This window comes from Doryrhamphus excisus, linkage group LG21 (assembly GCF_037039965.1).
Source record: "Doryrhamphus excisus strain RoL-2023G ecotype Guam linkage group LG21, RoL_Dexc_Guam_v1.1, whole genome shotgun sequence".
NCBI lineage: Eukaryota > Metazoa > Chordata > Actinopteri > Syngnathiformes > Syngnathidae > Doryrhamphus > Doryrhamphus excisus.
The window spans coordinates 9,838,136-9,852,684 of NC_136377.1; the positions used below are offsets into that span (position 1 = coordinate 9,838,136).

Sequence of the window (14,549 nt, forward strand, 5' to 3'; positions counted from 1 at the left end):
TATGTATGTATTTACTATTTCTGTCTGTCGACAAATTAATCGAGGGCCGAACAGAGCAATGACAATACAGTATAAAACATACAAACTAAAACATACTCGACGATAATAACAGGAAGAAAAGTACGGCTGGAACAAATTCCAAAGTCAATTATTCCTGAGGTGATACAGTATGGAAGTAAGAAATATGGAATTCAAGGCAAAAATATGCTCCCAAAACGTGCAAAAAGTTTTGTTTTGTTCTGTTTTCTGTTTTGCTTCTTCTTTGGCTTTTTTGCAACACTTGCTCCAAGTAATTGGACTTGCATTCAAAGCAAGTACACTTCTTATCATTTTGCTAATAACTTTTCTCACAAAAGTTTAATGAAAGATTGTTTGACAAATTTGCAGTCGACCAAATGCTACAATCGGACCTTGTTTGCTAAAGAGTTGATTTATAAGCAGCCATCCCCCCATCACTGATCTGTAGAACCATGAAGCAGTACGTTTCCAAAGCGATGAGTTTTTGTGGTGTTCATCAATCACCGGCGATAACAGCGTACGCTCGAACAGCATACGTTCCATTGCAGAGCGATGGAACGCTTGACGCGGTTATCAAGAATGCTGGCCCTCAGCGGCCCTGCAAAGATGACCGTTTGGAGCCATTAAAGGAAACATTCACAAGAAATAACTTGGTCTTATCAGTGTGATTGATGGCTGCTGACTTTTATTGCTCAACTGCTGTGATGAGTCACTGAGGGTTAACGACGGTGCTAAGTGTACCGTATAAAAATAAATAAATATATAAAGTGTGCTCTTTAATGACTCTGCAGTTTAGGCAGCTTGAAACCAACATGGAGGTTTGACAAGTCCTTTTGAGAACGGAATGAGAATGGCACGTTTGTGCATTTTAAAAATCAGTAAAAACTAGGGATGTTCCGATCAGGGTTTTATGTTCCCGATCATCCATGAATGAAATCGGAAGATACCGATACCGATCACATAGGTAAATGCCGATATTAGGGGTTAGCAAAGGTTTTGTTCTTGTGAGAGCTACTTTTACGACGTGAAAATGGCCAAGAGCTACTCGTTTTTGTAACATTTATTTTCATAGTGTATTTCAATCCAAAGAAAATTAATATTCTTGTTTGACCAGAATATGAACAAAATGCTGGTATCCACAACTCACATTTTGTATTTCACAAATTTATTTCTAGTCTTGTCACATTATTAACTGAAAACCTGAATGAAAAGCAGGTTTGCCTACCTCTGCTGTGCCCCTCCAGCAGCATCCGCTGCCTTCTCAACTGTTGCAGCCAACCCTGTCTGCCCTCGTTTCCCGCAGAGGAGACAAAATGTCGGCAGTCATCCATTAGCCTGGGACTACTGCTGAAATCAGTGCGCACAACAGGCCGCTGAAGCGTCACGGTCCACGCAAGCTTTGCACGCTCGTCGCATAGCTGAACCTTGGGAAGTGCCAAGACTGACCTGCACCCACCAGGATCATACAGGTTGTCCTCTGGTTGCAGAGGACACGCACATTACACATCATCCATAGCCCGACACAGCCCCTGACATAACAAAAATACCCCTGCACAAAAAGTGCTACATAGTGTCTGCATGCTCCCAAATCCATACTGAGGTGGTACTCATCCCCACATTTTGCCTACACTTGGGGGTACAGCATATTGGGACCAGGGCTTTAGCCTTTGCCCAACGGATGATTACATAACGAGACTCGAAAACTCACCACACCCTGCCAAGTACTCCCACCCAAATGTCACACCAATCTAAAGCTTTTTAAAGTGCCACCCCGGTGAGACATTTTTTGTGTCATGTTTTGCTGGGTGCAAAACATATATCAGTCTCACAAAGACAGAAAGTCTCACACACGACAGACATGGAGGGGATCAGCATTATCAAGCAAGCATTGGCCAATACTGATACCGTGCTATTTCATAGTAACATAATAAGCGATAACTCAGGCTAAATAAAATGCACAACCTGGCTGCACCCAGCAGTGGTTTGCTGGCTAAAGAGTAACTACCGTACATGGCTTTGGCTTGCTGCGGCCACACGATAGCACAACTGCATGGAAACAGGAGTTCAGAACATTCCGTGTGGGGGTTCAAATAATTATTGGGTGTGCACGTGTTTTGTCACTGAATCTGACGTACTCAATGCAGGAAAGAGTGGCCTATAATGCTAGCAGCACGTTGGAATGTTGGTGGAGGAAGTCACTACAATCAGTGTGAAACAAACTTGGCTTTTTCACGTCTTCACAGAGAAAGCAAGTTGCCCGAGAGGTCCACAAAAGTGCTTCAGGGCTGTTTGAGTGGCCTTGGACGCCCTTCTTCTGTCTTGCTTTTCCAGTGGGTTGCTCCCAAATATTATTTAGTTGGAGGATTTTGGAGTTATTTGAGATCCGTGCAATTGCGAAAGGTCAGAGCATATGATACACATCATTTTGTGACTCGGCACGCTTCAGCAAGTCTCGTGTCATGTATGGGAGCATTTCTTATCACCTTTCACGCTTTCTACTTCCTTGAACGCCTCTGGGAGAAAAATGTCCAAATGACTCCCTAAGCCATTTTTGCCCACCTTTCTGGTGGTTAGACTGCCCTCTGTTGGCTTGGAGGGCTATAAATTCAATACCTTCTTGTTAGACCATTGTAAACCAGTTTGTGACCTTTTGTTTTTCAACATGAATAAATCCCTTTAGACATGAAATAACACCCCTATAATTAACTTTTGACTCCAATATAGTAGACAATCGTTATCAAATATTTCAATCGATTGACAGCCCTAATAATTATATACATATTGCATTTTTACAAATAAATAGCTGTACTCATAACGTGAAGTGAGATTACTGTATAACATTATAGTCTCTAGGGCTGCAACTAGGGATACGCCACTATCTGTATCTGTTCATCCATCTAAATCATATATGTAATGTATATGTACTCAGAATGGGTGGGGCATGAAACGGAAGTGGCCGTGGTTTAACCATAAATGCGTGGGGCTTAAATCAGTACATTACTTTAAACCTGAAATTGACTGAAACTGAGTGTTTGTCGCATTCCGAGCTGCAACTGACGGTTATTTTAATAAATCATTAATCAGCTGATTTTTTTCCGATCGAAAAAATTGATGGTGAATCTGATGAAATTTTGTGGCGATATTGTGGCGATAAATAAATTGACTTTTATGTAAATTACATAAACATATTCCAAGCAGACTACATGAATGTGTCTTTTCACATCACTCCACGTAATAATAATTCCACCAGTTAAAATTAGAAGTGCTTTCATACCCTTCCAAAAATAATATACAGCTAAATTTTACCACTTATAATACTACATCACTTCCTCCTTAAGCAAATTTCTATGACGGTGGTTCTGCGACGTTATTTTTTAAGTGCATCAACAATAATAAATGCTAAATATTTTTACATGGTCAATAACCATACTTCATATATCCAATACTATACTGCCCTTGCAGTGCGTTTGTTTGTGCGAAGCCTGGCAGATAGCTTAACAGTTGAAGGTGCTCCAATAAAGGAACAAGGTTTGTCTTTACTTGACTTTTACGGGGGCAACTCTTCCAATATACTAGCTTTGCTCTTATTGATTATTCTTTGTATCATGGCACTGTGTGTAATGTATATTTTGGTGCTGTGTTTGTTTCTGTACAGTTTTACAGTGCACTGAAAAAAATAAATCCTTTGGATTTACTTGATTTTAATGTGTACATCGGTCCCACATGATAAGAATGTGAATGACTGACAAAATTTCATTCTTCTTCTCAATGAATTATTACTTGTTAAATCAAAATATTTCAATTACGTGCGAGTATTTAAAAGAATCAAGTTGATTTAACACCAACAAATTGAGTAATATGAAAGTAATTTTTTCATGTTCAGATACCTGTTTTTCAAATGCAACTCTAACTTGATTTGTTAATGCTAATATAATTTAAATGTATTATGTAACTTGAAAGCAATTTTATTATGTCCTTACAACACAAGTTAGGTCTCTAAATTTAACTTGATTTGTTAAAGCCAGGCAAATACATTGTAGACAATTGTGTGTGCAAATACAAAAATCAAAACTGACAAAATTTAGTGTATTGATCTTTTAAACTCAGTGCAGTTGCCTAGTAACTTCAGCATAAAACCACAACTTTCAAAACACAAATATTGAAAATACAAATCACATTAAAACACAAAAACTGTTTTTACAGTAAATTCACAACAAAAATGAATTAAAAGTAAATTCTGCATAAAGTGCAATGGATTCATCTTACAAATAATCTAACTTTTTTCAGAGTACAAGGTTCACAGCAAATAACAATCTGAACCTATCACAGTACATTCAAAAATATAATGTGAGCTGGAGCATCCAGTGCATCCTCAAGAGCAAATAGAACATAATAACAGTAACAGGTTTGTAAACAAAAAGCAATAAATCCTGCATCAACTTGTCACTGAGAAACAAAACACAAAAAAAGTGCAGTCAAATCAGTCTGACCTGTTTACTGATGGAGTCTGTTTTTCAGAGCAAGTGCTCTGTTGGAAAGTTTCCCTCCATCCAGATCTTTTGAATTACCTCAAAAGTGTAGCGGAGGTCAGCAGGATAGCTGAGGTTCAGCACATACATCAATCCAAATAAAACAGCAACACCTAATGCTACATTATCAAGGTTTTGTAACACCTTGATGCCTTCAAGAACAATGCCAATGTCCTCTGCTTCATCACTTGAAGCATGTTCTTTGACAACATATATACCAACTGTAGTGTCTTCAATGGCCTTGTTGATTGTGTTCTGATCCAGGCTCTGTGCAAAACAGACAAAAGGTAAGTAAAGAAAAGTTAGGTAAGTCAAACCTAATCACCAAGCCCCATCGAGAAAAGGATAAACAAAATAGTGACACTCGATCTATTAAGGTCAAAGTTAGAATGGAGGCAAATTTAGAGACAACACAGGACTCTTTTTCAGCACACACGCACAGATCAGACTGTTGGCAGGCAATCAGATATTTCATGAATTTCACAACAAGTCTTGAGAACCTTCTATTCTACCTGTAAGTTCATTTACCAGCAACAAGAAACACTGTCATGATTTTTGGTTATGAAACTGTAAAACAATTGACTTGAAAAACAGAATATACTATATTCTTTTAATCAATAAACAATTTCAACACAATGATCAAGAATGGGAACAACAGAAGAGCGGAAGAAGAACACAAGCACCGATTCATATACATACCACATATTCCTGTAGGAGGTTATCTGGATCTTCGCCCATGTAGACACAGACTCCTTTAATGATGCACTCTCGTCCAGCATCTACATCATCACACTGAAAGGACATTTCTAGATTAGCATCTTAATTCACCACATGTGCCTTAAAGCGATACTCCACTTTGTAAGTTTAATCCACTAAATATGTAATATGTGAGACTTCGTAGTATATCTCTCAATGGATGAAAATGCGGAAGTCTCGCAAGATCAACGCCATCTTGACATCCAGCTACAGGCTACAGTTGACATTTCGGCTAAAAACATGGTGTAAACGGCATTTTTCGCGGTCAATTTTTAATGTTGCGGCTCACAGACACTTGATTACACCACACAAGCAGGATAGAGACGTTTTGTGTTTGTTTTGTGTTCTTTTTTTAACGTTTCATCCGTGGTCACCATTCACTGCCATTGTACTGGATGAGGCTACCCTCTTTCTCCTAAAACTCAAGCATTGTTTTGTGAACTGAAGATCGTCACTCATCACATCAGAATGGAGGAGAGTACATATTTAGTGGACTAATCTGGCAAAGTAGAATATCGCTTTAATCTCCTGGTATAAACTGTCCTATGGGTGCACATTTCTTTCCCTATGTATGCAAGTTTCCTCTGACTATGAGAGCCTTGCCGTGTACTCCATGTGAGAGGAGGACTGAAGGCACTTAGAAAAAGAGGAAGTAGAAAATAGAAACAGGAAAAAAGAAAAGAAAGAGGAGGTAGACAAATATGAAGATAAATAAGGAAACAGAGGAACAGTTTAAGTTGATACAAAAGGATGCAACAGTGAAAGAACAAAAATGAAAAGTAAACGCAAAAAAGCAGAAAGAATTTTTGATTGCGAGAGCCCTGCATTACTTATATTGGCAATTTGTGCAGTGATTCTTTTGAGCCGTTCACCTAGCTGTCCTCCTCTCTTCTGGAACAGCCTTGTCAAGTTGTCAGAGTGGAGGTCCACCTGAAAAAAGAACTTGGACTGAAGTGGTACAGTCGTGATTCTCTTGAATTCAGCGTTGATCTGAAAAAGCACAGAGGATTCAGGGAGAATGTCACCATCACACATAAAGCAGACCAGGACAGTCAAGAGGGAGATGAAGCACATACAAATGATGTGCTATCAGGTACATTAGCAATTTGCCAGTGCATACAAGCTTTTCATTTAATCAACAGCAAATCTAAGATGAAAACCCAGCATGAGATCAGCCTTACCTCACTGACTTCAAACAAAGCAGGCCATCTCGCCATGAAATCATCCACCATCGGTGCATCACGAACAACCTCATGTCTTCTCAATGCGAAAGTCTTTTCCATGTTGAGCTTGACAACCTCTCGGTTGTTCCTCTTCCTTACATCCAAGAGTAAAGCTTTCCGCATGGCTTCTAGACTCTCCTCAGTTTCAGCTCATGGGTATGTTGGGCAGAAATTGCTCTCTTTGCCTTTTTGATGCCAAAAGCTGCACTGTGCTTTCCAGCAGGTTTGTTTTTTATGGAGTTCACCGTCACTTCTGGGCATCCAAGTTTTCTCAGATGTGTGCGATAGTTAGACAGTTTATATTTTAAACTCATTTTCCATCCACCACATCCAGTGCTGGAGCCCTTCTCAGTTAAACATGCATGTCTCTTGATGAGACTCTGCGCTACCTGTTCCATCTCCTTATCAGTGACATACACTTTATACTGCACAATTTGCTGCACTAATCCATCAAGAATAGCTGACTTCAACTTGGGATCTGGAATAAGTGCAGTGCCATTTTGAATGTAAACTAAACCTGCCTGCTGAAGTTTTAACTCTGTGTCATAGGAGAACTTAGGTACATGAAACACAGCTGGCCAGGAGGACCGTGAGCTTGTAGACTCACTTGATGACAGTATGTCTGTATCCACAAGTTCACCTGACCGTGATGAAGAGCCAGTTGTTGAGCAAGGACTTGATGCTTGGGGGTGTAGGACTGAATTAAGCACAGTAGAGTTATCATCATGTTGCATAGTGGTGGGCCTTGACATATCATGCCTCTGTCTTCCACCTCTGACGTTGAGGTTAAGTTGAGAAACTCGTTTCCAAACAAGGAGTCCATGAATTGAAGTTTTAAGTTGCCCTGAAGTCCACATTGTCTCTTTACTTCAACAATAAGGTCATCAACTGTTTCAGGGAGTCCATGTGAGAGTGTCAACCTCTGAGAGCTGCCATCAGTCAATATGATCTTTAGGATCACAGGAGTAGCCATCTTCAAAGCCACTCTGCAGAAACAAAGAAAATTAAACATCATTTTTAACATTTTAACTTAAATCACAACCTCATGAATTCTAATTGAAACTCTTTACTTTTACACTCTTTAATGACTTACATATCATACACACAGGTTACAAACTGTCATAAACCCTCAGCTCAATTATTGCACACCACCTTTTATTTCAATATGTCTTTTCAAAGTCACCATGCGGGCTGATCCAATCTTGTAGTCAACCAGTGGATAAGTATCAAGGAGTTCACTGGGTGCCACGAGAGTGAATGTTCTTGTGGGTGATGGACTGAGTTCAAAGGCTCTATAATGTTCTCTATACCAGCCACACAGCTCATTAACAATGTAGAATACACTGTCGTGTAAAATGCAGATTTGGTTAATTTCACTAAATTCAGGCAATCCATCTGTTGTTCTGTGGGCCAGTATCATTCCCTTCCTATAGGTTATACCCTTGGTTGTCACACACTGTGCAAGTTGAACCTCAGGTGTGTCTGGGAACTTCTGTCTGATGACTTGTGCTATCTCCTCTTTGAGTAAGTCTACTGGTAGAGTGGCTACAGCTGAGACCTCTAGGTCAGACTTATTCAGATGTGGAGAGCTCAAATGGTACGCAATCCTCATCTGATGCTCTGAGGCTAATGAGAGGGGCACATTCTTGAAGCAGCTTGCGTGTCGGATAACCTGTTTAAAAAAGCTGTGTTTAGCCTCAAAGCGCAATGTCCACTGTCCAACAAGTGGACCAAACAGCCTGATCATCTGGGGGTAGTGCTCCAAATAATGGTGTTTTGGTAGCAGCTTGATGTCTGGGAACAACACTTGGTATCTCTGCCTGTGCTCTTTGATTTTACTTTCCAAAAAAGCCAGCGAGTCATCACTATGCACAGGGGCAACAACAAGCTCTGTGATGTCCTTCAGGTCCATGAGAACAAGCCACGCAGGCTCATCTTCAGGTACAAGTGATCCAACCAAAAAAGGTAAGAACCGGAGCAAGCTCCAGTTCTCATGAGCATTTCCCCCCACTGTTTTCCTGCTGGAGAAACTTTGTGACACTGCATGAGGTTTGTTTGTCCTGTCAGCCCATTTGTAGGGAAACTTCAGAATGGCGTTGTTCAGGTCAACTAATGTAAAATACTTTCTGGAAATAAGCACTGTTAAGCAACAAGCAAGCTCCACTGGGATTATACCCTCAAAAACATCATGGGCAAGATCAGGTGGATAGCCAAAGATGACATGAAAAGATTTTGTGTGAAGACACATTCCTTTTTCACTCCAAAACAACTTGTACCTGTATCTTGGACTTGTCTGACGTGAGTCTGATGTAGCTCCTTAGTTCTCAGACTAAAAGCACCAGTTGCAACAGAATTTAGTTTAGAATATCACTGCTCTTTCCTGTGCAAAATCTGCAATAGTATTCAGCTGAAAAACTCTGCAAAAATCCTGCAACACTGTGAGCTCCCAGGTTGTCAGCCACTACACTGAATACTGTACCTTGAAGTGACTCACCTAACCGTGGGACATAAACACCGAGCTCTTCGAGAGTTTTTAGATCCTGCAGAAGAGGTTCAAAGATTTTATCATAACCATAGGTGTTCACATCATCAGTTTTGCACAGTACTGACAAGTAGATAGATGACAGTGAAGAATGAGAGCCCGGAGGCAAGTTAGCCAATACCCAATAAACAGCACAAAGCTTATGCTTCTTACGTGAGGTGCCAAGCGGGTTACAAGTTTCAAAGTCGTCAACATACAAATTTAAGGTGATCCTTGGCTTTTCTCCAGCAAAGAAACAATTTTCCTTAAATAGAGAGCCATCCCTTGAGGATCTGTACTGATATGACACACCAGAGTATGTGCCTTCCTGTCTTTGATGGCCCTCAACAACTTTAGTAATGATGTCTTCTCTACTTAACAGCTGCTGTAAAGACTTCAATATTGGGACATATTGGAAGCTGCGTTTGTTTTTAGTATCAAGAATGAATTCAACTGGCTCTACAACCCCAAAGTTTTCCTTGTAATACTGCTTACGCAGATAGGCGGTACTTAGAGAGCCACCTTTTTGTATGGACCTTTGCACTGGATTACCAGAACAAATTGCATTGACAGTTTATCTAATTGCAAGTTCATCAACAGAGAGGTTTCTCTGATGAAATATGTCTCTCACAGTGTCACAAGATAATGGAACAGGGGCAAAACAGATCAAATGATGGAGTTCCCTAAGAAATTCATCTACAGCTGAAGTTGGCACATGGACCAAATGTTCTAACTTCAACAAAGCAGCTGCAAATCTTTGCTCTATGACCTTCTGCAAGTCCTCTGCATGCGAAGGACTGTTTGAAGGAATGGCAGTATCTGACTGCTCAACACACTCCTCACTATTTTCCTCCAATTTATTCACAGATGATATCCTTGTAGTTATGACTACTTCTGGTTTAAAATCAACCAATGTGTGATGGCGGTGTTTTCGATTTTTGTGTGATTTAAAAGTACAATAAATGTCTTAAAATCACAGCCTAAAAAACATACAAATGACCGTCTCGTTTCGTTTGAGATGGGCATTTATATGAGAAAAATAATCCTTCTCTGATGCTAAATCACTACAACTTCAAATGTGACAACTGAATATTGCTTCTTTTTTGTGAGTGACACCTGTGGTGTGGATTTTACTTTGGTGGATAATTAAGGCATTCCACGTCTTAAATGTGCATGGACAATGCTGGTATGTACAGTGCATCCGGAAAGTATTCACAGCGCTTCACTTTTTCTACATTTTGTCATGTTACAGCCTCATTCCAAACTGAATTAAATTAATATCTTACCTCAAAATTCTACCCAAAATACTCCATTATGACAATGTGAAAAAAGTTTTTTTTGACATGTTTTGAATTTATTAAAAATAGAAAACAAAAAAATCACATTTACATAAGTATTCACAGCCTTTGCTTAATACTTTGTTGATCCACCTTTGGCAGCAATTACAGCCTCAAGTCTTTTTGAATATGATCCCACAAGTTTAGCACACCTATCTTTAGGCAGTTTTGCCCATTCTTCTTTGCAATAAGTCTCAAGCTCCATCAGGTTGGATGGGAGACGTCTGTGCACAGCCATTTTCAGATCTCTCCAGAGATGTTCGATCGGATTCAAGTCTGGACTCTGGCTGGGCCACTCCAGGACATTCACGGAGTGGTTCTGAAGCCAATCTTTTGAGATCATGGCTGTGTGCTAATGTCTACTGTCTATATGGTCAAGGTACATGACCAGTCTACTGAGGTCAAGAGCGCTCTGGAGCAGGTTTTCATCCAGGATATCTCTATATATTGCTGCATTCATTTTTCCTTCTATCCTGACTAGTCTGCCAGTTCCTGCTGCTGAAAAACATCCCCACAGCATGATGCTGCCACCACCATGCTTCACTGTAGGGATGGTATTGGCCTGGTGATGAGCAGTGCCTGGTTTCCTCCAAACATGGCGCCTGGCATTCACACCAAAGAGTTCAATCTTTGTCTCATCAGACCAGAGAATTTTGTTTCTCATGGTCTGAAAGTCATTCAGGTGCTTTTTGGCAAATTCCAGACGGGCTGCCATGTTCCTTTTACTAAGGAGTGGCTTTCGTCTGGCCACTCTACCATACAGGCCTGATTGGTGGATTGCTGCAGAGATGGTTGTCCTTCTGGAAGGCTCTCCTCTCTCCACAGAGGAACGCTGGAGCTCTGACTGAGTGACCATCGGGGCCTTGGTCACCTCCCTGACTAAGGCCCTTCTTCCCCGATCGCTCAGTTTAGAAGGCCGGCCAGCTCTAGGAAGCATCCTGGTGGTTCCAAACGTCTTCCATTTACGAATAATGGAGGCCACTGTGCTCATTGGGACCTTCAAAGCAGCAGACATTTTTTGGTATCCTTCCCCAGATTTGTGCCTCAAGACAATCCTGTCTCGCAGGTCTACAGACAGTTCTTTTGACTTCATGCTTGGTGTTTGTGCTCTGACATGCACAGTCAACTGTGGGACCTTATATAGACAGTTATTATATTTCCAAATCATGTTCAATCAACTGAATTTACTGCAGGTGGACTCCAATTAAGCTGTAGAAAGATCTCAAGGATGATCAGTGGAAAAAAGATGCACCTGAGCTCAATTTTGAGCTTCATGGCAAAGGCTGTGAATACTTATGTAAATGTGATTTTTTTGTTTTCTATTTTTAATAAATTCAAAACATGTCAAAAAAAAACTTTTTTCACATTGTCATAATGGAGTATTTTGTGTAGAATTTTGAGGTAAGAGATCAATTTAATTCAGTTTGGAATGAGGCTGTAACATGACAAAATGTAGAAAAAGTGAAGCGCTGTGAATACTTTCCGGATGCACTGTACATGGATAGTGAGAACTACGCCCAAAATGTGGATGCCTTAACTTGTAGTGGTGCAAAAGCTTGGACCTACTTGCTACAGTTTCTGTGCACCCCTTACAACTCCACATTCCCTGCACCTAATCCTGTAACATACATCAAGTTCATCATTAGTCATTAGTCAATCATTAGTCAATCAATAATAATAATAAACATTTTAAATGTATCTGAAGGTAAATGAAAATGCAAATTTAGGGCTTAAAGTAATATGAGAGCACTTACCATTATAGAGCTTTCTGAATATGTATGATGTAGACAGTGAACCTGTGAAATAAAAAATAAATAAATAAATCACACACAATCATAAAGCAAAGGTGCTAGATGCAGACATTAACTTTGATTACACTTTCTAAACACAATGGCAAGTAAGGATAGGATTATCTAAAGCACACACACAAACAGTCCTAAACATGCCCTAACTTTGTACTTTGTACTAGTTCTTATTTCCCACATTACATTCTCACTCCCAGCGCGTCAAAACCCTGCGGTGTCAGTTTCTGACTCCCAATCTAAAATCATGCATAATGAAGAGCGACGTCACTTTGATTGGCAGCTGACTGCTGGCGGTCGGCTGCAAACACCGAGCTCATTCAATCACTGAAATCCGTCTGTGTTTGCTGTGTTTTTGACTTTCGGATAATTTTTCATGTACATAAATACTGGATAAATAACACGGCTTGCTGTGTGGTTAATTGTACTGACTGTCCAAACAGTCGGCGCTCCGTTTTTTCATCACTTCGTTAGTTAGTTACTAGTAAATAGCGAGCTAATCAATTAGCATCGGGCTAAAGCCCTCCAGCGAGCTGCCGCCGGCTGGTGGTGTCACTAGCTAACGTTCCCCAACTTGATGCAAATATCAAGGCTATACATACACACTGATAGCTAGAGTTAACATGGCATTGTAATTGTTATATTTGCTGTGTTACTGTTTGAGAACAGCGTTCTACTTAACTATCACCCAAATTACTAGAACAGAAACATATACATTTGAAGACCTTACTTTTTCGGTGACGGGTCGGTGGCTTGCTGCCGCAGAGTATGGCAATTTTTTCCACTAGCCAACTTTCGCGGGCTTAGTGATCTTCTTCTTGGTTATTTGCCATCCAAAGATCGGCGCATCAGCGCCAACTTCTGTTCCGGAGTGGTTAATGACATGTCCTGGCAATATTTGAATGTTTTCCATTTCCGGGTGAGACTAAACTCGATTACATTGACTTTGTTTTTTTAATTTGATCAAGTTCATTTTACATGAAAGAAACTAGCATGTTCAACATTATACAAAAACAACTTAAGTCTGCTTGACTAAATCACGTTCCCAAGCAGAATAGAATTTAATTGTGTTGCATATACAAACTTTACTTTTCTAAATCTTTGGCACGGTCCTCAGTTGGGAATGCTTCCATTACTTGACTACTGTTGGATGCCACCTTGTGCAGTCGCAAGTTGGATTCTGCCAACATCTCTTGAGTGAGAAGGTCTATGGCCTCACCCGGCGTTGCCACTGAAGTTAAGTCAAGTCAAGTCAAGTTTATTTATATAGCCCTTAATCACAAAAGAGCCTCAAAGGGCTTAACAAGCAGGCAACAGTAGTTGATAGACAATAGTTAGACCATCATCGATGTAGAACTGCCTCTCCACGAACTGCCTTGCATGGGATCCGTGCTCTTGTTCACCCTCTTTGGCTGCTCACCTCATGCAATAGATGGCTATGGCAGGGGAAGGGCTGTTGCCGAATACATGAACCTTCATCCTGTATTTATTTATGTCCTTGTTGGTATCGTTTCCTTCATACCATAGATATGGAAGATAATCCCTGTGGTCCTCACATACAACAAAGCAATAAAACATTTGTTGCACGTCTGCTGTAATAGCAACAGGCTCCCTTCGAAACCGCAGGAGAACTCCCAGCAGCGAATGATTGAAGTCTGGTCCACTGAGGGAGTAGCTTATTCAGCGACGTTCCCTTGAATTCAGCAATTGAATGGAACACCACCCGTATTTGATTGGGCTTTTGGGTATGGTAAACGGCAAATGTCGGGAGGTACCAGTGTTCCTTTTCCTGGTCCAAGGGTGGAGCAAGTTCAGCTTGGTCACTGTCGATCATCTTCTGCATGAATTCGATGTAGTGTTTCTTCATTTCATTCACTGAGTCGAGACGTTGCCTGGCTACTCTCTATTGCTCAGGAGGCGTGGTCTAGGTGAACGAAATGGCAAAGGTGTGGCCGAGCTGTTTTCGTTATTTTGATAGACCTCTGCATCCATGATGGTTAGAAATGCTTGGTCATCTATAGATAGAGCTGGTTTGTCGTCAGCTTGGGTTCTGTCGAACACTGAGCATCCAAGATGGTCTGTGGCGGCTGTGAAGCTTGTGCCATTCATGCATGTGGGTGTGGCTAGACTATAATGCTGTGGCATGCCGCTGTAGTCATCTTTTAGGTGGATGCTGTTGGCACATTGTCTGAGAAAGGACGCTCGCTTTGTAGACATTGGCTTTTGAAGGTTTGTGGACAGTTCCTAAACACGCTTCTCCCACGATGACCCAACCCAGGTCGAGCCGCTGCGCATAAGGTGCATTGCTTGGCCCATTGATCTGCTCCCGTACTTTGTGCACCCTTAGAATATCTCTACCTACT

General features: G+C 40.7%; 1 protein-coding gene across 1 annotated transcript; it reads right to left on the reverse strand.

Annotated features, from left to right (window-relative positions):
* Window positions 1-4,532: 4,532 nt before the first annotated feature.
* On the reverse strand, window positions 4,533-7,276 carry LOC131137601 (uncharacterized). The gene is made up of 4 exons (XM_078787946.1): window positions 6,485-7,276; window positions 6,138-6,293; window positions 5,247-5,339; window positions 4,533-4,814 (listed from the first exon to the last, which is right to left on the reverse strand). Exons 1-4 carry the CDS (start codon window positions 6,647-6,649, stop codon window positions 4,533-4,535), a joined length of 696 nt encoding a protein of 231 aa, XP_078644072.1. The 5' UTR covers window positions 6,650-7,276.
* Between the last annotated feature and the right edge of the window lie 7,273 nt (window positions 7,277-14,549).